Below are 25,149 nucleotides of genomic sequence, written 5' to 3' on the forward strand. Positions count from 1 at the left end.
ATCCAGAAATGTCCCCATCTTGGGCAAAGCACACAGGCTCCTCTATAATGCTTCTTTATATTAAGGCTTCCAGATTTTTGGTTGGCCTAATAAAGGTATTACACTAATATGGATTTTGAAATTTCCTTATGGCCTTTTGTGTAATATTGAATGTAGCTGTTCTGACCCAGGACCATAGACTGGAGGAAGAGGATTGTATATCCCCTGAAGTTGGGACTTTATTTTTAAGGGTTTGTCCCCTCCACGTACTAGGTAAAGTACATAAGAAGAGCCCTGATGCTGGATCAGACCTAAGGTCTATCTAGTACAGCATTCTGTTCACACAGTGGCCAAACAGCTGCCCATGGGAAACCCACAAGCAGGACACAAGTGCAACAGCACCCTCCCACCCATGTTCCCCAGCAACTAGTGTACATAGGCATACTGCCTCCGATAATGGAGGCAGCATATAGCCATCAGGACTAGTAGCCATCGACAGCCTTCTCCTCCATGAATTTGTCCAATCCCCTTTTGAAGCCATCCAAATTGGTGGCCATCATGACACCTCGTGGAAATGAATTCCATAGTTTAACTATGTGCTGTGTGAAGACGTGAGAAAAATGTCTCCCTATCCACTTTATATATATATTCTGGAAGATAATAGGTAAAGAATTATTAAATCAGACTTACTCCTGGCCTCTCCAGTGCAGAGTGATTAAATCTAGAATGAACCAAGATTATTTGGGATCTTTAAAGGCACTACTGTGAAAGTTTGCATGTTTTCTCCTCTCTTGCCAGCAGTTTTCAGTAGCTGAATGGCCTTTTTGCACGAGGCTGCCAGCCTAAAATTCATTTGGGTTAATCAACTAAGAATTCATTCACTGGGAGAAGGTATTAGTATGGATCAAACTGTTTGTCAAGTCACTGATGTCCAGATAAGATGCGATGAATTCAAACAGCAGTAGAGCAGATTTAGCCTGGATGTCAGGAAATGCCAGCCAATTAATCAAGTAGTCCAGAGGAAGTAAAAAACAACAATACATTTCCTGTAGGTCTTTAAGGGAAAGAGTGGCACTGAACCTACCAAAGATGGTTAATTGAAGAAGCCTCCCATTGCAGCTTGTGAAACTATACGATACATGATATTCCTTCCAACTATAACGATTTGTAATAAGAATTTGAGCAAATAATTATGCCAAAAACATTTTAAAAATGTCAGTAAGCTGTTTGAAAGATCAAAATACATTTTGTTGGTTTTGTTTTAATCTAATTACAAAGTACAATGGAACAGCTGTAGGTTATAGTTTTCAGAAACTGAACAGAATTTTTAAGTTGGAAAAGATTGTCTAAATCAGACCCCCCCCCCAACCTGATACCCTCTAGATGTTTTGAACTTCAACTCCCACCAGCCCAAGCTAACATGGTCAATGGTTAGGAATACTGGAAGTTGTACTGCAAAACATCTAGAGGGCACTAGGTTTGGCAAGGCTGGTCAAAATGCTAGTTAGGTTTATTTTAAACATCTAATTATTTGATGGTACAATATCTTCCAAGAGAAAAAAAATTAGTAGCTGCAACTAAACACCTCAAGGTAGAATGAAATATTGTAAGGAACATAGGACTGCTGCTAAAAATGGCAACCTCATGTCAAGTCCCTCCTCACCCCTTAATAACATCTAGTACAACCTTACCCAAGCTGGTGTCCTTCAATGGCCAGGCTGGCCAAGAATGATGGGTGTTGCAGTCCAACCCATCTGTAGGGTATCAAGTTGGGGAAGTCTATTTAGTACAATTTATTCCATGTCTGACATTATTATGCTGTGCTTTTCCTGCCCTTCCCACAGTAAATGATGATGCTGGATCAGGGGAATGCCTATTATTATGACACCAGGAACTCGACAGCGGGCTGCCATTTTCAGCAGCAGCCTCGCATTTCTTGTAGCTCTTTGTTCTGCCCCATTTTGACTCAGGCCAAGTCTAAGTATTAGACCTACCACTGTGTTGGGTGCTGGTGTGAAAGTGTAATATTGCTACATGTGGCGTTTGCAACGTGGCATGCTTTTCTCCAGTAGCTGAACATGACATGGGACGGGAGAGGGGAGGCAGCGGAGCATTGTGGAAGTGTATTCCATTAGGCAGAGGCAGCCTAACCTAAAATGAAGTTTTGCCTTCTGTTTCTGCAGTGCTTGTCCTTAATTAATATGGCTGTTGTGCTTGGGCAGACAAATTACTTTGACAAACCATGGAGAGAAAGAGGGCTAGACTGTCTCCGCAAGATTTACCACTCTGGCCACTACATAAGCTGCTCTGGCAGACAAATAACTTCCTCCCAAACCAAGTCCCATGTGAACCTAATGCAAACATTACACTATGCATCTGCGTAAGATGGCACACTAAATCTATAACAGAATTCCTGAGGTGGAAGGCAGGAGACTCAATGTACAACTTACATATGATACATCATAAACAAAGACATTATGTGAGAACTCCAAACGTCACAAAGTGAGTGTAACATTTAGACCTGGCCTCATAAGAAAGAGAACATGTCCTCCACCATGATAAATTGCATCCATCTTCTTTTCGATAAGGCCTACAAATGGCTAGCCAGCTTTGGATTTACCACCAATATACCTCTTTCAGTCTTCTGTCACATGTTGGCATACATGCCATTTATCAAGTAGTCCAGTCTAGTGTAGTGCTTTTGCTGAAGAGAGTCAAGCATCTTCCTACCTACCAGCACTGTAACCAAGACAAAGAACATCACCCCAAAAAGCAACGCAGCAAGAAGTATACTTTTATCACCAAAGAAAAGGGCACGTTTTGTGTCTGGAACTCCATCAAAGATGTAGCCTTCTGAAACTTGTTGCCCGTTACTAAGATGGGCATCATGTAATGAAGCAGAGGAAATATGAATGGGTAGACTGGAAGCCAGTGAGCTGAGGTCGCTGGCACTAGTTCCAGAAGCGGCTGAAGGTTGGAGAACAGTGGCACTTCTTGGATTCATAGCTGCCACGGGTGTATTTTCATGATAAGCTGTGACAGGCTTGGTGGTTGTTGCATTACTAGGAGATCCGGGAGGAATGATAGCAGCAACAGTACCAGCTTGGCTGCCCATAGTAACAATAGGCAGCTTAACTGTGGGCTGTATAATAGGAACAACATGCTGAGTAGTATTAGAAATACTTGGGTGCAACGCACTGTTGCTTTCATGCATCGGTGAAGAATCTACGCTCTCCAAACGGCTTCCCCTTTCATCTTTCAGATGCTGGGAGTCTCCGCTGTTCTTATCTAAGTGTTCCCCTATGCGGCCCAAGATATCCATCTTCTTAGAGGCAATGGGCTTTTGTGAAGGACCCACCCTATGTGGAGGGTTGGATGGGCCGTGAAGGTCAAATATGGCAGCTTGTGGAGACACAAAGTTCTCATTCACAATGGGATGGGAGGTCTTGACTGAGGAAGGAGTTAGCTGGGGAAACCCTGTGTCTACAAAAGAGAAAGAAGATCCATTATACCTCAGCAAGAAAGTCTCCACACACCAAGAAGCTATAAAAAAAGGCCCTGAATTTATTGTAAGATATTTGCCTGTATTTGCCAGTGGAGACTTGCAGTCTCATCCCGTTTACCCAGAGGTAAGTGAGGGCACATCTCAATTACAAATATGATCCAATTTGACAATGGCTTATCATCATGGCTTCTCCCAACAAAGTCTAGAGATTGTAGGTTTTGCAGGAGAGTTGGGATCCTATAAAGCAGCGGTCCCCAACCTTTTTGGTGCCAGGGACCGGTCCAATTTTTCCACCGGGGGGGGGGTCCGCTGGCAGACTTCCAGCTGCTGGGATGCAAATGGCATCCGCGTAGCTGACACCATTTGTGTCCTTATTCTTTCAAGTAATCGGCTATGTAAAGATTTACGTAGCCTATTACTTGTAGAACAGGGATGCAACTGGCGTCCGCTACATGGCCGCCATTTGCGTCCCAGCAGCCGGAAGTCCACCAGTGGCCGGAGCCGGCCGGCAGCTCTGAGGACTTGCCGCGGAGTGGAGCCGGCTGGGGAGGATTCCCAGGAAGGGAGGGACGGATCGCCTCCCCCCCCGCGGACCCCAGGTGAGGGGGTTTCGCACACCCCTGTGGCCCGGTTGCTGACAGGCCACAGACCAGTACCAGCCCGGGGGTTGGGGACCCCTGCTATAAAGAACTACAGTTCCCAGGCAGCCTTGCTTGGAAGTCGTTATCATTTAAAAGTTAGAAACTGGTTCAGATGAGCAGCACCTACCCACACACTAAGGTAGATAAGTAGTACCTACGTGGACATCTGAGGTCCTCCTCCATGTGCCTCCACCAAATGAAATGAGGCAGGTGGTTATTAGAGCCTTTTCAGTGGTGGCACTCCCATCTGTGGAAAGCTCTGCCCAGACAGACTTGCCTCATGCCTACATTATAGTCTTTTCAGCACTAGGCAAAGGAAGACCTTTTTATTTTCCAAAGCATTTAAAGAACTGTTTTTAGTGGTTTTAGATCAGTGCACTTTTATTGCTGCTGCTTTTATCTTCCTGTTATGTGCTGGAGTATTGTGATTCCTTGCTGCTGATTTTATCTTAGTTTGATTATGTGCTGTTTCTATTCATTGTTAATAAAACAATTTGTACTTTGTGTTTTTACTGTATTGTGTACTGCCCAGAGTCCTTGGGTGGTTTAAAAGCATAATAAATAAATAAATAAATAAATAAATAAATAAATAAATAAAACAGTTTAGTGAGGCAACAATCCTGTGCATGTTTGCTTGGGAATAAGCCCTACTGAACTCAGTGGAAGTTATTTCTGAATAAATATGCATAGGATCAGGTATGTAAGTATGCTCTCCTAGTCAGGAGGCACCCGATCCACCCTCAAAACCCTGCACAATTACCCCAGGGGAGCGAAAATCCCAAGTGCAGCAAAAAGGCGTTGGTGGCTAGAAACCCTTGGGGGTTTGCAGGATCGGGACCAAACTCCACATGCAGCCTCTCCTAGTCCTTTGCCTTAGCCAATCGACGGACAACCCATGATTCTGGATTCACATGTAACAAGCCATGGTTTAAACAACCCACAGTTCACAACAACAAACTATGGGTTCTCTTTGTGGATTATTCATGGTTAACAACCCATAGTTCTGAGTTCTCATGTAACGACAACCCACAATGACTAATTAAACCATTGTTTGTCATTACATGAAAACCAGATTGTGTTTGTTTGGGCTTTAAATCATGTTGTAAGCAATTTTGAGCAGTTGGTGGTGGAGAATTAGGTAGGTATGTTTTGAATAAATACAGAGTCTCACAAATACAGAGTCTCAAAAATCAGTCCACTGATTTGTATCATCATTTACCTTTTATCATTCTGTAGGTCACCAGACCTAAAGCTTGTTTCACTGGGCAATTTTCTTTAATGGGATAATAAAATATGTAGCAATTTGGATAACTGCCTTTCTTTTTGGCATTAAAGACGACATAGTTGCACATCTTGTTGTCTGCAAAACAAACACATAGCTTAAATGTATTTTAACAGCACGGCATTTTGTATCTGGTTGTTTTATGATAACAAACCTCAACATTATGTTTTGCTGACTTAGTTCTCCTTGAGGTGGTAAACCTGGGGCTGGGCTCTGCCATTTCAGAGAGCAGGTGGGGGCTCACACAATCGATGATCCTCTATACAGGAAAAATCTATGTACATAGAAAGCTAGATAGTCAGAGAGAAGGGTTATAGCGTAGCCTTCTAACTGACATGCTAGTTTTCTATGAGCAAAGATTTATTTTAATGTAAACACCACATCATGTGCCCCCCTCCCCAGTCTGAACACAACCCCTCACAACCTCTGTGAAAACTAGGCCCGTGTTATGCTTTAGCAGTGTATGATAGTGTAATGTTAGTTCGAGATTCATTGCCTCTCCCCCCACCTTACCTAACCCAGTTGTCAGATACCATTCCCAACCCAAGGTGGAGGGGATGAAGAAGCGCAGAGAAACTGGCTTATTTACACCTCACATTTTAATCACCTTATTAGTGATTAAATAATCACTATTTATTATTTAGTAAATAATCGCTAAATAGTCACCTTATTTATCCCACCTTATTAGCACCTTCTTCCAAGAAGCACTAGGAAGCCTATGTGGGATTTTCTCCTTTTTTATACTCACAACTCTATGAGGTAAGTTAGGTGGAGAAACAGAGAACTTGCCCAAGGACATCCAGGGAGCTTCATGATTGAGCAGGGATGGACCTTAGTCTCCCATAGGGAAGTCCAAAGCTTTATTCTCTCTCCCACCCTGGAGACAGGCTCTGTCTTGTATGGGGGAGGACAAGCCACCAGTGGTGCCACGTCTGCACTCATCAATCCACTCCCATCCTAGCTGCCATCTGTGGGACTTAGCTTTTTGAGAACAGCCATTGTCATGTGCAATCTAGGAGCAACTGTCTTCCGTCGCCTGCTCCCAGAGTATGCAAGATGCTGCTTTCAAAAAGCTGGCTAGGCCGTGTGACTATCGGCAAGGGTGAGGATCAGAGCTGTCAGGTTTCCTGAGGTTTAAGCCTCATGGTCAGATCACTATCTGATGATGATGGACTTCTCGGTTCCACAACCCCTCCGCAGGTGTGGAGGACCCATTAAAATGGTCCGCCCCAGGCGTCTTATGGATCCAAATGGATTCCTGAACGCGCTTGGGGATTCTCTGGAGCACGCCTACGGCCACTCAGTCAAGACCCTGGTGGGTGGCTGGAATGCCGCAATCACTGGGGCATTAGATCGGGTGGCTCCGAAACGCCCTCTCCCCCTGAACAGGGATCGGACTGCACCATGGTTCAATCCGCGGTTACGAGCTCTGAAACAGGAGGTGAGATGGCTAGAGTGCCAGTGGCGGAAGTCTTGCTCCAAAGGAGATCAGACACGGGCCAGAGCTGTATCTTCAGCCTATCACGTGGCGGTGAAGGCAGCAAAAAAGGAATATTATGCTGCCTCTATCACGTCTGCAGAGTGCTGTCCCAGGAGGCTGTTCCAAGTGGTCTGGAGCCTGGTCGGTCCAGTTGCTCCGGAACCGCTGGAGCATTCTAAGGCCTCCTGTGAGGCCTCGGCAAGGCACTTTGCAGATAAAATTGATCAGATTAGGAGTGTTACTCCGTGCGCTGTGGATACAGTTAGTGAGCAGGAGGCGGTTTTGTGGGATCGGTTCCAGCTTCTTCCTTCTGATGAAGTGGACAAGGTGCTTTCATCTGTAAGGCCAACCACCTGCTTACTTGATCCTTGCCCATCTTGGCTCATTATGGGCTACAGAGACTGGGTGAGAGGATCAGGGCAGTGGTGAATGCCTCCCTTGAGGAGGGAGTGGTGCCATCAGCCCTCAAGGAGGCAGTGATAAGATCGCTTTTAAAAAAGCCCTCCTTGGATCCCCAAGTTCTGAACAACTTTCGCCCGGTCTCGAATCTGCCTTTTTTGGGCAAGGTGATTGAGCGGGTGGTGGCGATGCAGTTGAAGGCACACTTGGAAGAACTGATTATCTAGATCCATTTCAGTCGGGCTTCAGGCCTGGCCATGGGACAGAAACAGCCTTGGTCGCCTTGGTGGATGATATGAAGAGGGCTCTGGATAGGGGCGAATGCGCCTTCCTTGTTCTCCTCGACCTCTCAGTGGCTTTTGATACCATTGACCATGGTATCCTCCTGGACCGCCTGGGTTGGGCATTGGAGACACCGTATTATGGTGGTTCCAGTCCTTCCTCTCCGGGAGGTACCAGAGGGTAGCACTGGGAGAGGAGGTTTCAGACCAGTGGCCACTCACTTGCGGGGTGCCACAGGGTTCCATCCTCTCCCTGATGGTATTTAACATCTATGTGAAGCCGCTGGGGGTTTGGGATCATCAGGAGGTTTGGAATGCGGTGTCATCGGTATGCGGATGACATGCAGCTCTACCTCTCATTCAAATCGTCAGCAAGGTTGGCCATAGAATCCCTGTCCAAATGTCTGGAGACGGAGAGTGGCTGGATGGGGAGGAACAAGCTGAAGCTGAACCCTGACAAGACCGAGGTACTTTTGGTGGGAGACAAGAGGAGGTTGGGCGATGTTGACCTGGTGTTGAATGGGGTACGGTTACCCTTGAAAGACCAGGTCCACAGCTTGGGGGTCTTCTTAGACTCCCAGCTGTCCACGGAGGCTCAGGTGTCAGCTGTGAGCCGGACAACGCTGTACCGACTCCATCTGATACGGCGGCTGCGCCTCTTCCTTCCCGACCATCTGCTCCCATCAGTAGTACATGCCCTGGTCTCCTCTCGTTTAGACTGCTGTAATGCGCTCTACGTGGAGTTACCCTTGAAGACGGTTCAGAAGCTGCAGCTGGTACAGAACGCGGCGGCTTGCCTGATTAAAGGCAGCCGCCGGCGAGATCACATCACTCTAGTGCTGAAGGAGCTGCACTGGCTGCCAGTTGTTTTCCGGGCCAAATTCAAGGTGTTGGTTTTGACCTTTAAAACCCTTACAGTTCCGGCCCAGCCTACCTCAAGGAGCGCCTCCAGCAACACCAGATAGGCGCTCAACAAGATCAGCCTCGGATGGCCTTCTCTCTGTCCCATCAGCCAGGACAGCTAGGCTGGTGAGGACGAGGGAGAGGGCCTTCTCTGTGGTGGCCCCCACTCTGTGGAACTCCCTCCCTAGGGAACTCCGCCATGCATTAAAAACGTGGTTGTTCAGGCAGGCATTTGGGGTGGGCTAGGGTAATTTTAGAAATGTGATGTTTTTAACATTGAATTTTATTGTATAAATGGTTTTTATTGTTGTACATTGCCCAGAGTGGCTGGGTGACCGGCCAGATGGGCGATAAATAAATAAATAAATGAATAAGCAAGCTCTGAGACTCAGGGTCAGCGCATGGAGATAAGGGATGGTGCACTAGGGTCAGGAGGTGGTGGCTGGTTCAGGGGCCGGAGACTAGCTAGGTATGGAGGCTCAGGGTGGGGCCTGAAAAGAATGATTTGAGTCAAGGGAGAACCCCCTTTTGCTCAGTTCCTTCACCCCAAAAGTTTGCAGTTGAGATTTATTGCTTATAACCTTGGGTCATCACTGTATAAAACAGAAGAAATGAACATTATGTAACAAATTAAAAAACTGGGGCAAAATTAAACATAAACCAGTAAGACTATAAAAACCATCAGTCAAAAACCTACAGTCATTCCCAGAAATAAAAGTAATTACTAAATCCAACACTTGAAGTTTTCAAATTTTCAAAAATCCATTTTGCCAATTTTCAGTTTAGTTTTTATAGGCAACTAATAACCCTAACCAAAAATAAAACATACAAGGATAAATCAAAATTATCAAAACAATCCAATTTCTCCAATAAGAGTGTTTCACATTTGCCTTATAAAGTTTGGCATGTGCCTTGGCTATTCCCATTAAGGAGACAACAGCTCTACTTAATATTGTGTGATCCGTCTAAAAAAAGCAACAAATCTTTCTTTGACAAACTGCCCCCGAGGTTTTAGTCCATCTCATAAGGAAGACAAATCCCTGAGACTCCTAATCCCAAACCAGCAACCTCGGGGGCTGATGAGAATGGGCTGGGTTTGAATGTGCGTGGCAGTATCTCCTGCTTCTCCAGGAAAACTCAAGTGCTAAATAAGAGTTATCGACAGCTCTTATTCATGACAGCTAAATGGAACCTCTATGTTAAGAGACAGTGGACCTCTGCAAACCAGCTGCTATGGGGCAAAATATGTGGGAGCACTCCTCCCTTCGTGCCCTGCTTGCCAGCTTTCTGGAACCATCTGGCTGCCAACAGGATGCTCAGCTCGGTGGGCTGTGCTCCGATTCTGCAGGACCTTTCTTCTAAGTTAGTGCCTGCGGACTCTCCATTTCCCCCTGGCCCCCCACCCCCACATACCAGTTGCACTGGAGACTAGTGCTGAGGGAGGCAACCTTCCTCAGAACCCCAAAACAAGCAGAAGGAGATTGGGGGTTGTATCCAACTGTGTTGTTCTGCCAGGAGGAGAGAACCAGCGGTTTGGGGGGAGCCGTTCTGGTGTGTGCACGTGTGCGTGGGGAGGGGGCTGCAAAGGGAAGGAGAGGATGGGGGATCTAAGCCTTAAATCCCCGTCTCCCCTATGATGTGCTAGTCTGGCTTCAGCACTTGGTGACATTCTGGGAGTGGGTGAGGGGGCAAGCAAAGTTCAAAGCCCTGTCCCTGGATATATTAAAGGTTAAATGGAAAAAGAAAAAAAAGGTAGTATATTTGAAGAGCAGTCCATGCGGTTGCTTTTCTATATGAACACTATCCGGAGATATAGGTACCCCCAGAGGAATAGCTGCATGTGGTCTGAAAGGTGATGGGGTGTGGGAGAGGTCACACATTGGCATTTGAAGAAGAGATTGTACAGCCCTGTCTGAGCTCCCAGCATTGACTCCCAGCTCCGTCTCAGCCCATCCCAGCTCATTATAAGAGCAATCGACGTACATATCAACACTACAAACTTATTTCAGTTTTATACGCTGGAGAAGTGGTACATTTTGAAGTGCAGGCACTCATCATGACAAACCACACAGCCACGGCCCCAGAGAGAGCCCCCAAATGCAGGCAGCTGCACTGATCCATATCAACAAACCAGTTCTAGCCGCTTTCATCTCCATCAGGAGCAGGTCTTTTGTAAAGCTATCAGGTCTTAGTTGCCCTTCAAGTCCAGACTGCCCCATAATGCTTTGCATTACAACAGGGATAGAGCACGACAATATATTGTTGCTGGGAAAACCCACTTTGCCCCCAGCCAGCATGAGGATTGCAGCTAAACTCGGAGGGAACCGGGCAGCCTGGGCGAGGTGGTCTGCTAATCAAGAGATTCCAGTGCTTAGACCCTGGCTCCATCACATCACTGGCTTTATACCGGTTTTAGTTGTCATGGCTCCCCACCGGAGATCCTGGGAATTGTAGTTTGGTGAAAGAGCCGAGAATTCTGCCATTCTCACCCCCCAAATGGCTGTTAAACCAGTTTAAAGCACAGATACTTGGGAGTATGCTCCACTAGACTCAGTGGGACTTACAGTGCAGTCCTATGCATGTTGACTCAGAAGAAAGTCATGGATGTATAATCAGCACCCAGATAGCACTATTTTTACCTGCTATTTTCCACCCCAAACAGCAAACATTAACACAGGCTTCCCAGGATGCGGTATGGATTGGGTCTGTCCCCCGGATGCCTTTGGAAAGAGCAGCTTTGATATCAATGGTGATGTTCTCCATCTTCTCTGTGGAACAATCTTGACTTTGAGATGGCTTTAGCATGACACAAAACGTCAGTATGCAAGCAAAGCACCATGCGATCCAGGCAGCCATCTCTTTCTCTCAAGGGTGACTTCTTCCTTAGGATTTTTCTATTACCACCAGGGCCATTTAAATGCAGGATCCTGTAATTTTAAGAAGGCTGCGTTATTTGCACTTGTTCCTGTACAAAAAATGTGATTATCAATTAGCATTTAATGTCACAAACACAAAATAATTATGTTTTATTAATAACCACGTATGATTAATTAAAAAAACGATTTAAAGTAAGGATGTCAACTAAAGCAACAGAATAACAGGTAGATTAGATAGGAGAGGTTCATAGCAGCTCAGTGTCGGAGTGAGGGCGTTGTGTGCAGAAGGTTCCTGATTCAGTCCCTGCCATCTCCAGTTAAATGGATCTCAGGAAAGGTCTCTGCTCAAAACCCCGGACAGCTCCTGTCTGTACAGCTCAGGAGTGGGGAACCGCCAACCTGCAGGGGCTGTGGGACCTCCCCATTTAGTTTGAGGGGGGGCTCTTGCCCCTGCTCTGCCCACGCACCTAGACTTCTTAAAAAGCCTATCGACTGCTGGGAGGGCATTTGGGGGAGGGGTGTCACTGCTGGGGAGGGAAGGGCTAAATCTCTCCCCCCAGCCCCTTATCAGCCCTGCATGCAGCAATCAGGGTTTAGAATGGGAGCTTTTAAAAAAGACTTAAGTGCTGGGGGGGGGAGGCAGATGGGGACAAAAACGGAGAGAAAATGCTGAGGGGGGGGGAGAGGAGGGGGGAAGAGAAATACTGGATGGATGGGGAGTGTGAATGTGTACATGTACATGTACGTGTGTGTGAGAGAGAAAGAAATGGTGTGCAAGTGTGAGAAAAAGAGAGCGGGTGTGGCAGTGACGTGTGATTTTTTTGGCAAAAAGGTGGGATTCAAATTACATAAATGAGCCACATGCAACCCCGAGGCCAAAAATGGTGCCATGCCCTGGTGCAGATCTTGCAGAGTTCGATCCTGGTGCAGATCTTGCAGAGTTCAATGGATACTTGATTTAACACAGTAGAAAGCAGAGGTGGGGAACCAGCCATCCCGCAGACGTTGTTGGGCTCCTAACTCCACCAACCCAGCCAGTGGTCAAGGATGATGGGGGCTGCAGTCTGACATCTGGAGGGCCATAGGTCACTCACTCCTGGTATATGGCAAGTTCCAATGAGGGAAGGGCCATCATGGCTTAGTTGTCCAGCACAGACTCTGCATTTAGAAAGTCCTAGGTTCTGTCCCCAGCAAAATTTCAGGTAGGAAGCATGATAGCTGTGACGTGAAGGTATGTTTCTCCCAAGCTTCCCTTTCACTCTCACAAACCAAATTCATGTGTTTGAATTAAATGGAACCGACGCGTTTGCAGGAAAGGCACTGCTGCAGAATACTGGGGGAAGGCCAACGCCCGTGTGCCCCGTTAGAAGCAGAATGCTGGACTAGACAGGCCTTAGTCTGGTCTAGCAAGGCCATTCTTGAAGCAACAGGAATCAAAATCTTCCAGCGCTAAATCTTTATTCAATGACATCTGAATCAGCCCTTATGGGAAAAGAATGTTTTATTTATACTAAACATGTAAGTATCAATAAAACGTAAAATGAGAATTTTAAGCAAGCTTCAAACAACAGTGAAAGCCAGATGAGTTAGAGCAGGGTGGGCAACTGAACTGGAGTGGGGGGCTGGACGTCCCTGATGCCATTGGGTTCCAGGGCAATGCGCTGTGCAGCCAGTGTATTGCCTGGGGCCTTGTTCTGCTGTGAGCGGGCTTTCCCGGAAGCTGGCGCACAGTGAAGCCACCGGGGCCGAGCTGGTGGCTGGAGAGGTGCTCCAGCCTCCGGCTCAGCAGGGGATGCTTTGCTGTGCGCCAGCTTCTCTCTCTGGGGGAGGCCAGTGTACAGCGCAGCTACTGCAATTGAGGGCGAGGCTCGGAGGCCAAGCGCCGTCCCTTGGAAGGAGTCCAGGAAGCCTCCGCAGGCCACATGGGGAACCTTCACGGGCCTGAGGTTCCCTTCCCATTTTAGGGGCTTTTATAAATCAAGAAGTACACATTAGCTTCTCAGACATTTGCGTCTCAGTCTATTTTGTATGCAGACATTCATATTTTCAGGCCGGAACCATTCAATGGGGACACTGGGTATGCAAAAATAGTTTATCTACAGATTTCCGCATGCCTGAGCATCCCACGTAAGGCATGATGAAACTGTGCACTCACCTCTTAAGTTCACAACACTCACACACCAAAGATCTATGGCTCAGACAAAAGCTGTACTGGCACACAAACTTTGCGCATAGTGGCTGGCGCACAGATTAACAGCACAATTCTCTGCATGTTTACTTGGAAGCAAGTCTTATTAGGGTTAGGAAGTACAGGGCATAGAAACTGGTGAACAGCTTGCAACTATCATCTTACATTACTTTCCAAAGTGTATTCATTTTTATACTCCCCACACCCATCTACTGCTCCCCCCTAGCGCCAGCCCCTCATCCACCCCTCCCCGAGAATAAGGGGCAGAGTGGATGTGGGGTACTCAAAGTATGACAGGCAGAGTTCAAGAATCCCATTGAAATGCATTGTGTTGCTATTTATGGCCATGCAGGACATGCAAATACCTAGTCCCATGCAGTGTCTCGCATGACCACCAGGGGCACTAGTACACAAAATGGCCGCCACACTTTGGACCTCTGAATTTGAATCGGCGCACAGGCGTACATAACGTATTTTAGGTTCCTATTTAATGTCTGACCGAAGGGGACATCAGCAAGTGGTCCCTGAAATATCTGAATCATCCTAGAAGCCAGAAGCAGCAGGAAGAACTGGAGGCAGAGGAAGACTGGTGTAGAGCATCTGTTCCTGTTTGTAGGGAAGTTTAGGGAAATTCCTAAACCTGTTCCTGTTTGTGGGGTGGAGCTTAGGGAAATCTGATCTGAAGGAAAAGCTATTGAGATTTTATTTAGCCAGGAAAGACTCAGCTTAGGAATGGTAAGCAATCATATTTAAGAACCTTTAAGCAATCTCAGTCTATTATTTGAAGAGTGACATTTTACTCACTTCTGTAAATAATTTCCTTTAATGAACATTTTATTTTTTGTTCATTTCGAAAAGTTGTCTCTAGTGGTAGTGTCAATCCCATGCCCACGCCATAGGAACCAGATTACTGAGTTTCTTTTAGGTAGAGAGGGTTTATTCTAGCGGCAGTAGTTAAAAGGTTCTATAGCTGAGGCAGCATTCGCTAATGGTGAGGTGTAATTGAGAACTTTATGAAAAACGGTAGCAGTGAGTTCTATAGACCCAAGCCTCAATGTGAATTTTAAAAAAGGAAACATAGGTGGGATAACCCATATGCTGTTCTGTTGCATCTGGTGACAGTAGCTGGATAACCTATAGCGTATTTTTCACATGTGGCTTTTAGATTAGAACTACATTAATTGACTCCTATAGCATTTAACCAGAACAAGCCCAGAAACATAGGATTCTATAAACAAAAACGGTAAAGAATGTACATTTACTGTCACGAATGCGCAATGCTGACTCTACTCACATGATGGGAAACTGGGCATAAATGTCTATCAGTAAAATATACTTTTGATCAATAATTTCAATAAGGAATGAAAGAATAAATGACGATGCTGGGAATCTTATAGACAGGATTAGAAAACATTTTTCTCCAAGGCTTATTTCCCAACATTGTACATCTCTAATCTTTCTATACAAGTGTTCTTATTACATAGCTTTTATCAATCATTTTTTGGGGAGTAAAAGCTGGATAACAATATATAAACACGTTGTCTTACATTCTAAAAGAAAATATTTCATAATCCCAAGCGGTTCAATTTTTCCACTTCTTCAGAAAAAAACAAAAATGGTCCTTGGAAAAAAAAGGTCTTCCCCCCAAATTCCCCCCCCCCCGAGCTTTCACGTCTCTATTGGGGGTTATTCCCATATCTAATTGATTTATGTACCAAAATATACTGATTACTTGTAGGCCTAATGCTTCTGTTATGTTCTAGTGTGATCCCAGAGCTCTGAAGGTTGATCACCCCACCCTAACAATACTTCAGCAAAGGTAGACAGTACTGTTGAGGAGTATGGTCAGTAAGACACACAAGAAAACATTACGGTAATCTCATTACTCTTGGGAGACTCACAGTTATCCTGAGAGAGCTCCTCAGCCTGGAAAGGTGTTTTGCTCCACAAACTGACTCCCTCATCAAGCAGTCAGGTTAGTTAGTTAGCACCAGTTAGCACCAACAGTGTCACACTTATGGAGGCTATGTGCCAGAACTTAACCCAAGACTCAGAGAAATAGCACTGAAGTATGGTCTCTCTCTCTCTCTCTCTCTCTCTCTCTCACACACACACACACACGTTAGAAACATTTCTATTTTCCTCATGAGTGGAAATGTGGGCAAATGTTTTACCACAGCTTGACCGGAATTTGGTAAAACTGCCAGGACCTGATAAAATTGCTCCAGGGGACTGATCCAGCACACAAGCCCCCAGTTGGCAACCCTGGTTCTAGTGCAACGTGATGTAATAGGGTGTCAGTAGGTAACAGAACAAGGTTTGGAAGATGACTCACAGGGTACTATGAAGAGAGAACACGCCTGCTCAGAACCACCTGGGACAAATACGTAATCTACATGAAAATCCTACAACAGTTTAATAGCCCAAGTTTGCAAGTCAAAACTACTTTTATGGCAAAAAAGGCATGCATGTATGAAATCTCGTCACTGAGAACTGATGTCTCTATTGGATAGGAGACTTATGCTACGAGTCCAAGCTTCTTTGGTTTGACTCTTGCCTCTGCCACGAACTTACAAGGTAGCCTTCTGCAAAGTGCCCTCTACCAGCCTCAGCCCTCCCATCTGCAATATTGGGATAATGTGAGGCTGTTGTAAGGATTACAACAAGATGACGTATGTAAAGTGCTTTGAACATTCAGGTACCAAGTAATAATAAATGTTATTAAGCAAACGTGCAACTCCTCTCCATCCCTTTCCAATTTAGCTCGGCCAACCAAAACAATAGCGCCTCTGAAAATGATAAGAGACAAAAGAAGGCAAGAGAGGTACAAGAACACAGCAGTGCGGCCCATAAACATTAACAAAGATGGCTGTGTGCAGCATTAACTCATGATTCCTGAACTTAGGTAACTTCAAGCAAACATTTGTTCCTCTTCAGAGTGGTGGAGTTTGGCCCCTGTGAGTAGAGCTGTGGGGTTCTCACCTAGAGAGGATGCCTACATCTTAAATACTGTGAGTTAGTGTGCAAAGCTGTAGCTGTTGTGTCTCCTGCTCCTTTCCTCCACCAGTCCTCTTGTCCATTCCTCCTTCCCCCACCTTCCGTTGCCAACAGGACTCTGAATTTTGCTCTTCAGCAGGTACCCACAGAAATTAAGCAGGTGATCACTTTTCCCACCACTTAACGCCATGCCAGAAAAAGTGTCATTTGCCACATTTCTGTGTGGAGAGGCTGCCGTTAAAGGCACAAGAGCAGGGCCAGAAGATGGCAACCCTAGCAGGTAAGGTAGGTGTGTGTGTGTGTGTGAGAGAGAGAGAGAGAGAGAGAGACTAAGACAGTAGAGGAAGAGAGGGCTGCAACCTCCAGTGGGCAGCTGGTTGGCCACTGTGTGAACAGAATGCTGGACTAGATGGACCCTTGGCCTGATCCAGCAGGGCTCTTCTTATATTCTTATGTTCTAACCTCATGGTGCTTTGGAGGAAGAGTTGCCTCCAGGCAAAAAGGCAGGGATATTTTTCTTAAGCTGCATCTCCACACCACCATGCACATACACCTTTTTGTCTGGCCACAAATGACTAATATTGATATGTGAGAGCAGAAGGACTTGCAAACATTTTTGTGGGCTAGTAACTTTTATACTATACTAATATTTATAGAGTGATTTGCAAGACGGCATTCATATATTGGCATTAATGTACTGAAAATACATTACTGAAAATACATTTGGGCTGCATTCATAGAAGCATAGCTTCCAAATCCCAGGAAGTACTAGTTCCCCTCTACTCAGCACTGGTTAGGCCTCATCTGGAGTACTGTGTCCATTTCTCGGCACTGCACTTTAAGAAGGATGCAGACAAGCTGGAGAGGGTTCAGAGGAGGGCAACAAAGATGATCAGGGGACTGGAAACAAAGCCCTATGAGGAGAGACTGAAAGAACTGGGCATGTTTAGCCTTGAGAAGACTGAGGGGGGATAGGATAGCGCTCTTCAAGGACTTGAAAGGCTGTCACAGAGAGGAAGGCCAGGGTCTCTTCTCGATCATCCCAGAGTGCAGGACACGGAATCATGGGCTCAAGTTACAGGAAGCCAGATTCCGGGTGAACATCAGGAAAAACTTCCTGACTGTCAGAGCACTGCGACAATGGAACCAATTACCTGGGGAGGTGGTGGGCTCTCCCACACTGGAGGCCTTCAAGACGAGGCTGGACAGCCATCTGTCAGGGATGCTCTGACTTGGATTCCTGCATTGAGCAGGGGGTTGGACTCAATGGCCTTGTAGGCCCCTTCCAGCCCTACTATTCTAGGATTCTATACTGCTGGCTGCAACCATCTGAACTGTGCTGTAGAATTGGAGGAGGAAGACAAATGCTGGCACTGTGAACGTTATCGGAAGAACAGGTTCCATGAGGCTTGGCAGAATTTCCTTCATTCCACCTCATATGGCTTGGAATGTATCACCCCTCCCCATGTATTTCAGAGGAGAGCTGCCACCGTTTCTGTGGCCCTGCTCCAATGCCTTTCATAGCTGCTGGCACACGGCTAAAGCCAGTAGTGAAAGCAAGGTACGAATACAGGAGCGGCTCAGACATCATGATCCTGATTATCTTGACTTTATATGCTGGTTTGTCGTCAGAAATTGAAGCAGAGTTTCCAAATGCAACAGAAAATGGTGATTTACCATATACCAGAAGTCTTTCTTCATGGCTTGTGAGACAAGGGAGGAGGGAGAATACAGGCAGAATGCTTGCAAGATTGTTACATCTAAACTGGGGCCCAGAGTATTTTTCATTTATTTCTATAGCACCACCAATATGGTGCTATACAGCATACAAGAGGATGGATCCGTCCTCTCAGGGGCTTACAAACTATAAATCAATACAAGGGAGGCAACAGGTGGAGAAGAGGGAAATGGAGACAGGTACAGACAGGGGAGAACAACAGGATTATTTCAGTTAGACATCCTTAGGCTTAGTTACACCAACAGAGCATGGGGCCTTGGGAGTTGGGCCAAAGTCCTCACCAAAGGGGTGGATTTTGAGGAAAGAGTTGAAGGAGCAGGCCAGAAATAAAAGTGGCGATCCAGGTTTGTCGTGAGTTTGCTGCCTATGAGGCGGCCTCTCACAACGAGTGTGGATCTGCTGTCTAATTACTGCGAAGCCGTCACTCGCTATGGTTCTGCCTGAAAGTGGCATCTAATTAGAACTGGGATTTACAAAAGAACATCAGTGAGACAAACATTTGGTGCACTGTGTGGAAGAACCAGTAGTTTGGCAGTTTTTAATCTGGAGACAGAAAGAGTGGGACAGAGAAAGCTATGAGGGTGGCTGACAGCTGTGGGGGAAGCACCTTGTTTCAGAGTCTCTCTAAGGATCTGACGTGCGGCAGCCATCTCCTGCCTTGCTTCCACTTAAGCTCTGCGTGCTTATTTGTAAATAAAACTAATATTACAGTGATACCGCCAGTCTCCAGTGCTCACCTATCCAAAAGAAATAAAACCCAGCAGTGATGCTGCTGGACTGTCTCACCACTCAGGGAAGTGAGGAGGATGTCACACTATTTGCAGAAGGCAAACCGCTTTGCAGTTGTTACCTTACAACAGCCCTATGAGGCTGGAGATTAGACTGCAAGTAGATGGTATTTGGAAAGCCACAGTGAGTTTCCACAGCTGACCCAAGACCTTAGCCTAAGTGTTCAGGTCTGACTAGTTTTAAAAAATATTTACTAAAATATTTCTGTACTGCTGTCCAATATACCTTTCTGGCAGGGCTTCTGGGCTTTTTAACAGCTGTACACTATGCATCCCACCCCCACCCCATAAATGTGGCTCCATCACAAGGAAAACTTTGCTTGTTGAATTTCTTCCTGTCAGGAAACTGTCAGAGGAACCAGCGCCCAGCCAGGAAAAAGGAAAAAAAAAGCGAGTGACCCGAGAGGCAGCCCAATCACTCCAGATTATAAAACACTCTGTATGTACATTTCCATGATAAAAGAAACATTACAATGGTGAGTCAGAACAAGGTGTGTCAACAGCTTTCTGTCACAGAACTCACCGCATAAAGCTAAGAAAAGTGGCTGATTTGGGCTCACAGGGTGTCTCTGGAACAGATAAGACTGCACTGACATGTCCCCTTAAAAAAAAAAGGGAACCGCACCCTTCATTTCAAAAATACCACAATTACCTTAATGCTGAGAGTTTAAAATATACAAAAGCTGTACATACACACACTTCTACACTGTGATGAATACATCACAATTTCCCAGGGCTGGGGGAGCCAAGGCTCAAGTCGTTCTAAGAACAATACCCCCTGATCGAGAAGCTATTTCTCCTAATGCAGGAGGACTCTGTAATTACTCAGCACTAAGGGCAACTTCATCTGCATTGTGCACGGTGTGGAGGATGTGGACAGAGGGGCATTTTTCTCCCTCTCTCGCAATACTAGAACCCAATGGGGCCACCCCATGACGCTGACGGGTGGGAGATTCAGGACGGATAAAAGGGAGGACTTCACACAGCGCAGAGTGAAGCTATGGAATTCACCACCACAGGATGTAGTGATGGCCACCACTTTGGATGGCTTTAAAAGGGGGTCGGACAAATTCCTGGAGAAGGCGATCAATGGCTACTAGTCCTGATGGCTATGTGCTACCTCCAGTACCAGACACACTATGCCTGTGTATACCAGTTGCTGGGGAACATGGGCAGGAGGGTGCTTTTTCACTCATGTCCTGCTTGCGATTTCCTGGTCAACAGCTGGTTGGCCACTGTGTGAACAGAATGCTGACGAGACGGACCCTTGGTCTGATCCGGCATGGCTTTCCTTATGTTCTTATCTGCTCTTTTATACTGTGAACGTATGGGCAGGATTTGCCATCTTTTAATTTTTAAGCACAGTCGATTATTATTAATCTGTATTGTATCGCACAGGTACCGGTCAAGCTTCAAACGGGCTGAGCTGGTGCAGTGGCACAGAACGTGCAGGTGCTCAAGGAACAAAGCAGTTTGCGGAACAATTTCTGCGAAGAAAGAGGAAGTTGTTTGTTTGGATGTGACTAGCGCTTCATGCAAGAGGTAGCTGTCCTGGGATGGACAGAAGCTGACAAGGCGCACAGAGCCTCAGGGAAGGGTGCAGAGGAAAGCATGGACGGAGAAAAAAATATCATGAAGGAGTGTTTGAATTATCATTGGAAAGGTAGGGAGCCCCTGAATGAAATCCATCAACCCTGTGCCAGCTCCGTGTTTTGGAGTGCCCTTAGGCAAGATGCCCTCAGTGGAACACTTCTCTGAGGGTGGCCTCCTCCTCGCTGCTGTCACCAGCGGCCATTCGCTTGCCCACGCTCCAGGCACAATCCACAAAGCTGACAGAGAGCAAGGCAAGTGAGGAAAACACTCCATCTCTGCACCCTTGTTATTGCCCGCTTGCTTAGAGGGAACAGGCAGTGGCAGCAAGGAGCAGGAGCGGCAGGTATTGCTTCGGGGACCCTGCTGGAGGTGGGCCTGGCTGGTGCCCAGCAGTGCCTCCCTGCTGCTGGCCCTGCACAGGCCCCACACCCCGCTTCCCCTCATTTCAGCCACATTATGTCACTCCTAACCTTCTGAAAAACAATAGCTGCAGGAGGCTGCACAAAAGGTAGGAAGCTGGACCCTCTCTGGCCTCCTGGTAATTCCAGCACGGCCTAAAGGAAGCTTGAGGAAAAAGTCAGTGCAAACAGCGAACTGAGGTAAGAACTCTGAAGGAACTCTCACGATCTGAAGGGGCAATATGTTATGGGCGGAAGGGAGAGAGGAGTCTGATGATGTGAGTGGTCAAGGGACAGGCTAGCTAAAAGAAATGGGGGTAAAGTGGCTGAAAAGTAGGGGCCAAAGGAAACAGCAGCTGGTGGAGCCATGGGGTTGAAGGAAGGAAGATCCGCAAGTGAAGAAGGTCTGCAGCAAAACCTCATACAGGACGGTCCACGCACTAGTTGGCAGGAAAGAGAAGGAACTATAAGGGAGCAGGAGAAGGAACTATAAGGTTCCTAGCTTCCCCTTCATTCACCATATGTATGAAGGGGGCCCCACTCGTGGAATGGGACCAAGCCTCTGGCCCCAGCCCAAGATCATGACGCTCCCTTGTGCTGCCCCCCGCCCCCACACATTGAGTGTGGACATCTGAGCAGGAGAAGGCGGCACAGGTAGACCACTTATCTTCAGGGGACCGGGGTTCCAGCGATCACGAATGCCTACGCACGCAGAGGAATACGGCATAGGCTTTCCCTTCTCCTAAGTCCACGTCAACGCACGGCTGCTGGAGGGAGAGGAGGTTGTGTGACCACAGCATGCCCCCAGCCCCATTCTGTGTATGGACCCCCACACACAATCAATATACAAAGTGGTGTAGCCCTAATGCACGTATGGGCAATGTGTGGCCCTTCAGATCTTTTGGCCTACAGCTCCCATCCGCCCTTGCCAGCACAGCCAATGGTGAGGGATGAAGCAAATCCCACATATGGCTAATTCTCTGTCTTGTATTACGATACCTGGCAACCTGAGAGGGCCCGAAATGAGCAGAGGGGCTGAACTTCACATACCGATTTGAACCAACCCGCTAATTATTTGACTGCAGGCTGTGCCAGTACCAATAGCATTTCTCCTCCATATGCTTTAGGGCTGGGGGCTGTTGCTGGAAAACGGTGCAGGGTGACGCTACGCCCAGGCGCAAACCAAGGTTTGCCAAAATAGAAAGCTTTGCTAGCCTTTCGCCTGGAGCGCGGGCATTTCCAGACTCTCCCACTGGAATCACTGGATGCTGAAGGAACAGGATCTCTATTCTAGGGGGCAGGAACTGCAACGCCTGGGAAGCGCAACAAGAGTTCCCTGGAATGGGGCTGGCCTCGACCGTCTTGTAGCCCCTTCCAACCCTACCGTTCCAGGCTTCTGTGACTACTACACAAAGGGCCCCTGAATGTCTTGCCATTTGGGCCGCGGCTGAATTGCAGTGAACGCTAATCCCCGCTCCCCGCCCAGCATCCCAGACGCCGTCTGGAGCCCGGATCCCCGTCCTGCCGTCCCACGGCGCGCGGGAGCCCCTTCCACTGCAGGCGGGCGGCTCCGCTTTTGGCGGAGCCGCGCATCCGCCCCGGGTTCCGCTCAGAACCAGCCGGGACTCTCTCCAAGGCGCTGAGCCCTGTCCGCCGCACGGCCTGAGCACCTCGGAGGGCTCCGTGACGGGCTCCGGCTGGCGCCCGGGCCGGACGCACAGAGCCACCCGCCGCCACCCGCCGCCGAGCTCCAGGCTGCGGCGCCCGGCCGCCTGGCGCGGAGGAGGCCCAGGGGCTGGCGGGCGCCGCTTGGGGCAGCGCGCGCGGCGCGAGGCCGTTCCCGAGGGAAGCGGCGGCGGCTCCCCCGCGGCGGAGGCGCGCAGAGGGCCGGGCGGCCACCTGCGGGGCCGCCCGGCTGGGCGCCCGCGCTGCGCCGGGGCGGACTCGGCGGCCTTGCGGAGCCCCGGGCGCGGGCGGCTTACCTCGAGCGCCCGGGCTTCCAGCCCGCGAGCCGGGCGCCGGGAAGCCGGAAGCGCGTGACCCGCGCGTCGCGCAGGGCGCGGCCCCGACGCGTGCTCGGCTCGGCGGCGCCATCGCGGCGCGCCGGCCTGCCGCGCCTCGCCTCGCCTCGCCTCGCCCGGCCCGGGCCGCGGCGGCGCCATGGGCGCGGAGCAGAGCGCGGAGGCGGAGGGCCGGCCGCGGGAGCCGCGCGCGTCAGGTGGGTGCCCGCGCCCTGCGCCCTGCCCGCGCGGCGGGGCGGCGGGGGCGCGCGGGGCGAAGCGCGCGGCCGCCGCGGGCGCGAGCGCGGCCGGCCGCCCGGGAGCGGCGCCGGCGTCGTGCCCTGCGGGGGCAGAAGCCCGAGCGGCTGGCGCGTTGCGCGCGGGCGGTTCCGAGGAGCCGGCGCGCGGCGGGGCGGGCGCGTGGCATTCCGGGGCGTCCCCCGTGCACGGGCCAAAGCTAGCGCAGCGTGCAGACGGCTGGGCTGGGGCCACCCCCCTGGATCCGCAGGTTTTTTACTTGTGGGGAGCTTGACGCAAGTGCTGCAAGGAATCCCGCCCCCGGCCCGCAGCAGTAAATGGGCACAACTCTGCTGCCTCGGAGTGCTGCCATCTCTGTCTGCCGCAGGTGGGGACGAGGCCTGATTGATGTGGCTGAGGGGCAGCCTTGCGGAGTCTTTAGACCTTTAGAATCCTTTAGAATTCTGTGCCTTCAGAATCACAGAATAGTGGGGTCGGAAGGGGCCCACAGGACCATCGGGTCCAGGCCCCTGCTCAGTGCAGGAATCCCAGTCAGAGCATCCCCGACAGAGTCTTGAAGGCCTCCAGCGCGGGAGAGCCCACCGCCTCCCTCTGGAATGGCTTCCATTGTCGCATTGCGCTAACAGTCAGGAAGTTTTTCCTGATCCTCTGCTGGAGTCTGGCTTGCTGTCACTTGAGCCCATTCTTCCGTGTCCTGCACTCTGGGATGATTGAGAAGAGATCCTGGCCTTCCTCACTGGGACAACCTTTCAAGAACTTGAAGAGCGCTATCGTATCTCCCCTCAGTCTTCTCTTCTCAAGGCTAAACATGCCCAGTTCTTTCAGTCTCTCCTCATAGGACTTTGTTTCCAGTCTTTAAAGCAGCTGGATGGGGCTGCAGCAGGAGATTCAAATCAAGAGATCCCATGGATCATAGAATAGTAGGGCTGGAAGGGGCCTACAAGGCCACTGAGTCCAACCCCCTGCTCAGTGCAGGAATCCCAGTCAGGCCATCCCTGACAGATGGCTGTCCAGCCTCGTCTTGAAGGCCTCCAGTGTGGGAGAGCCCACCGCCTCCCTAGGTAACGTCCTCCTTTTGCATACATGCCTTCATTCATTTAATTTCTATACTGCCCAATAGCCACAGCTTGCTGAGTGGTTTATAAAGATTAAAAACCTAGAATACAATTTAGTAACATAATATAAAACTAGTTCTGTACAAAAATAAAACCTTTTAAATAATCGACAAGAGCAGCAATAAACAATAAATCCCCAGGACCCGTTAAAATCCTTATCACATGCTGTCAGATGCCTGGGAGTAGAGGAAAGTCTTAACTTGGTGCAGAAAAGATGTGGGTGTGATGCCAGGCAGGCCTCACTGGGGAAGGCGTTCCATAATGGGGAGTGGGGGAAGGCACCACTGAGGAGGCCCACTTCCTTGTTGCTGCCTCCAGGCCTCCCTCAGAAGGGGTACCTGGAGGAGGGCCTCAGATGACTCTCATAACCTACGGGCAGGTTCGTACCTGGAGAGGCAGTCCATCAGGTAGTGTGGTCCTGAGTTGTGTAAGGCAGGGGTCCCCAACCCCCGGTCCATGGACCAGTCCCGGTCCGTGGCCTGTTAGCAACCAGGCCGCAGGGGTGTGTGAAACCCCCTCACCTGGGGTCCGCAGGAGGTGGGGAGGCAATCCGTCCCTTCCCCCCTGGAATCCTTGCCGGCCCTGTCCGGCTCCGCTCCGCGGTGAGTCCACAGAGCTGCTGGCTGGCTCCGACCGCTGGCGGACTTCCGGCCTCTGGGACGCAAATGTAGCGGACGCCATTTATGTCCCTGTTCTTCAAGTAATAGGCTACGTAAATCTTTACCTAG

At 48.7% G+C, this 25,149-nt stretch overlaps 2 protein-coding genes across 9 annotated transcripts in view; one reads left to right on the forward strand and one right to left on the reverse strand.

Moving 5' to 3' along the window:
- Window positions 1–1,220: 1,220 nt before the first annotated feature.
- MANSC1 (MANSC domain containing 1) lies at window positions 1,221–23,067 on the reverse strand. Of its 3 annotated transcripts, XM_084811364.1 has the most exons (5): window positions 23,031–23,067; window positions 20,460–20,544; window positions 11,110–11,397; window positions 5,345–5,485; window positions 1,221–3,462 (listed from the first exon to the last, which is right to left on the reverse strand). In XM_084811364.1, the coding sequence occupies exons 3-5, from the start codon at window positions 11,324–11,326 to the stop codon at window positions 2,627–2,629; spliced, it is 1,194 nt and encodes a 397-aa protein (XP_084667490.1). In that variant the 5' UTR covers window positions 11,327–11,397; window positions 20,460–20,544; window positions 23,031–23,067; the 3' UTR covers window positions 1,221–2,626. The 3 variants fall into 3 exon arrangements, with proteins under 3 accessions (XP_084667490.1, XP_084667489.1, XP_084667488.1); XM_084811363.1 differs by lacking the exon at window positions 20,460–20,544; XM_084811362.1 differs by lacking the exons at window positions 20,460–20,544; window positions 23,031–23,067 and having other exon boundaries at window positions 11,110–11,413.
- Window positions 23,068–23,098: 31 nt separating this feature from the next.
- BORCS5 (BLOC-1 related complex subunit 5) overlaps window positions 23,099–25,149 on the forward strand; it is a 78,358-nt gene continuing 76,307 nt past the window's right edge. For 4 of the 6 annotated variants that reach the window (XR_014784519.1, XR_014784518.1, XR_014784520.1 and 1 more), the window contains exon 1: window positions 23,099–23,266. Coding sequence is in view for 1 of the 6 variants with exons in the window: in XM_084811370.1 (XP_084667496.1) it covers window positions 23,209–23,266 (58 nt within the window). In the remaining 5 variants the exon portion in view is untranslated. Of the gene's footprint in view, window positions 23,267–23,357; window positions 23,674–24,477; window positions 25,040–25,149 lie in introns of those variants that run through there. The other 2 variants (XM_084811373.1, XM_084811372.1) reach the window with 2 other exon arrangements.

The sequence above is a fragment of the Heloderma suspectum genome, chromosome 7 (genome assembly GCF_057233095.1).
Source record: "Heloderma suspectum isolate Gila_16-S chromosome 7, 16-S_ref, whole genome shotgun sequence".
In the NCBI taxonomy this organism is placed as follows: domain Eukaryota; kingdom Metazoa; phylum Chordata; class Lepidosauria; order Squamata; family Helodermatidae; genus Heloderma; species Heloderma suspectum.

What these genes read in the sequence shown, in the direction of transcription:
- MANSC1 (XM_084811363.1), bottom strand. Translation starts at nt 11,326, where the DNA reads ATGGCTGCCTGGATCGCATGGTGCTTTGCTTGCATACTGACGTTTTGT. An exon ending in TTTGGGGTGGAAAATAGCAG is followed by an intron (nt 5,486 to 11,109) that starts GTAAAAATAGTG and finishes TTTGTTTTGCAG; the next exon opens with ACAACAAGATGTGCAACTAT. An exon ending in GACCTACAGAATGATAAAAG is followed by an intron (nt 3,463 to 5,344) that starts GTAAATGATGAT and finishes TCTCTTTTGTAG; the next exon opens with ACACAGGGTTTCCCCAGCTA.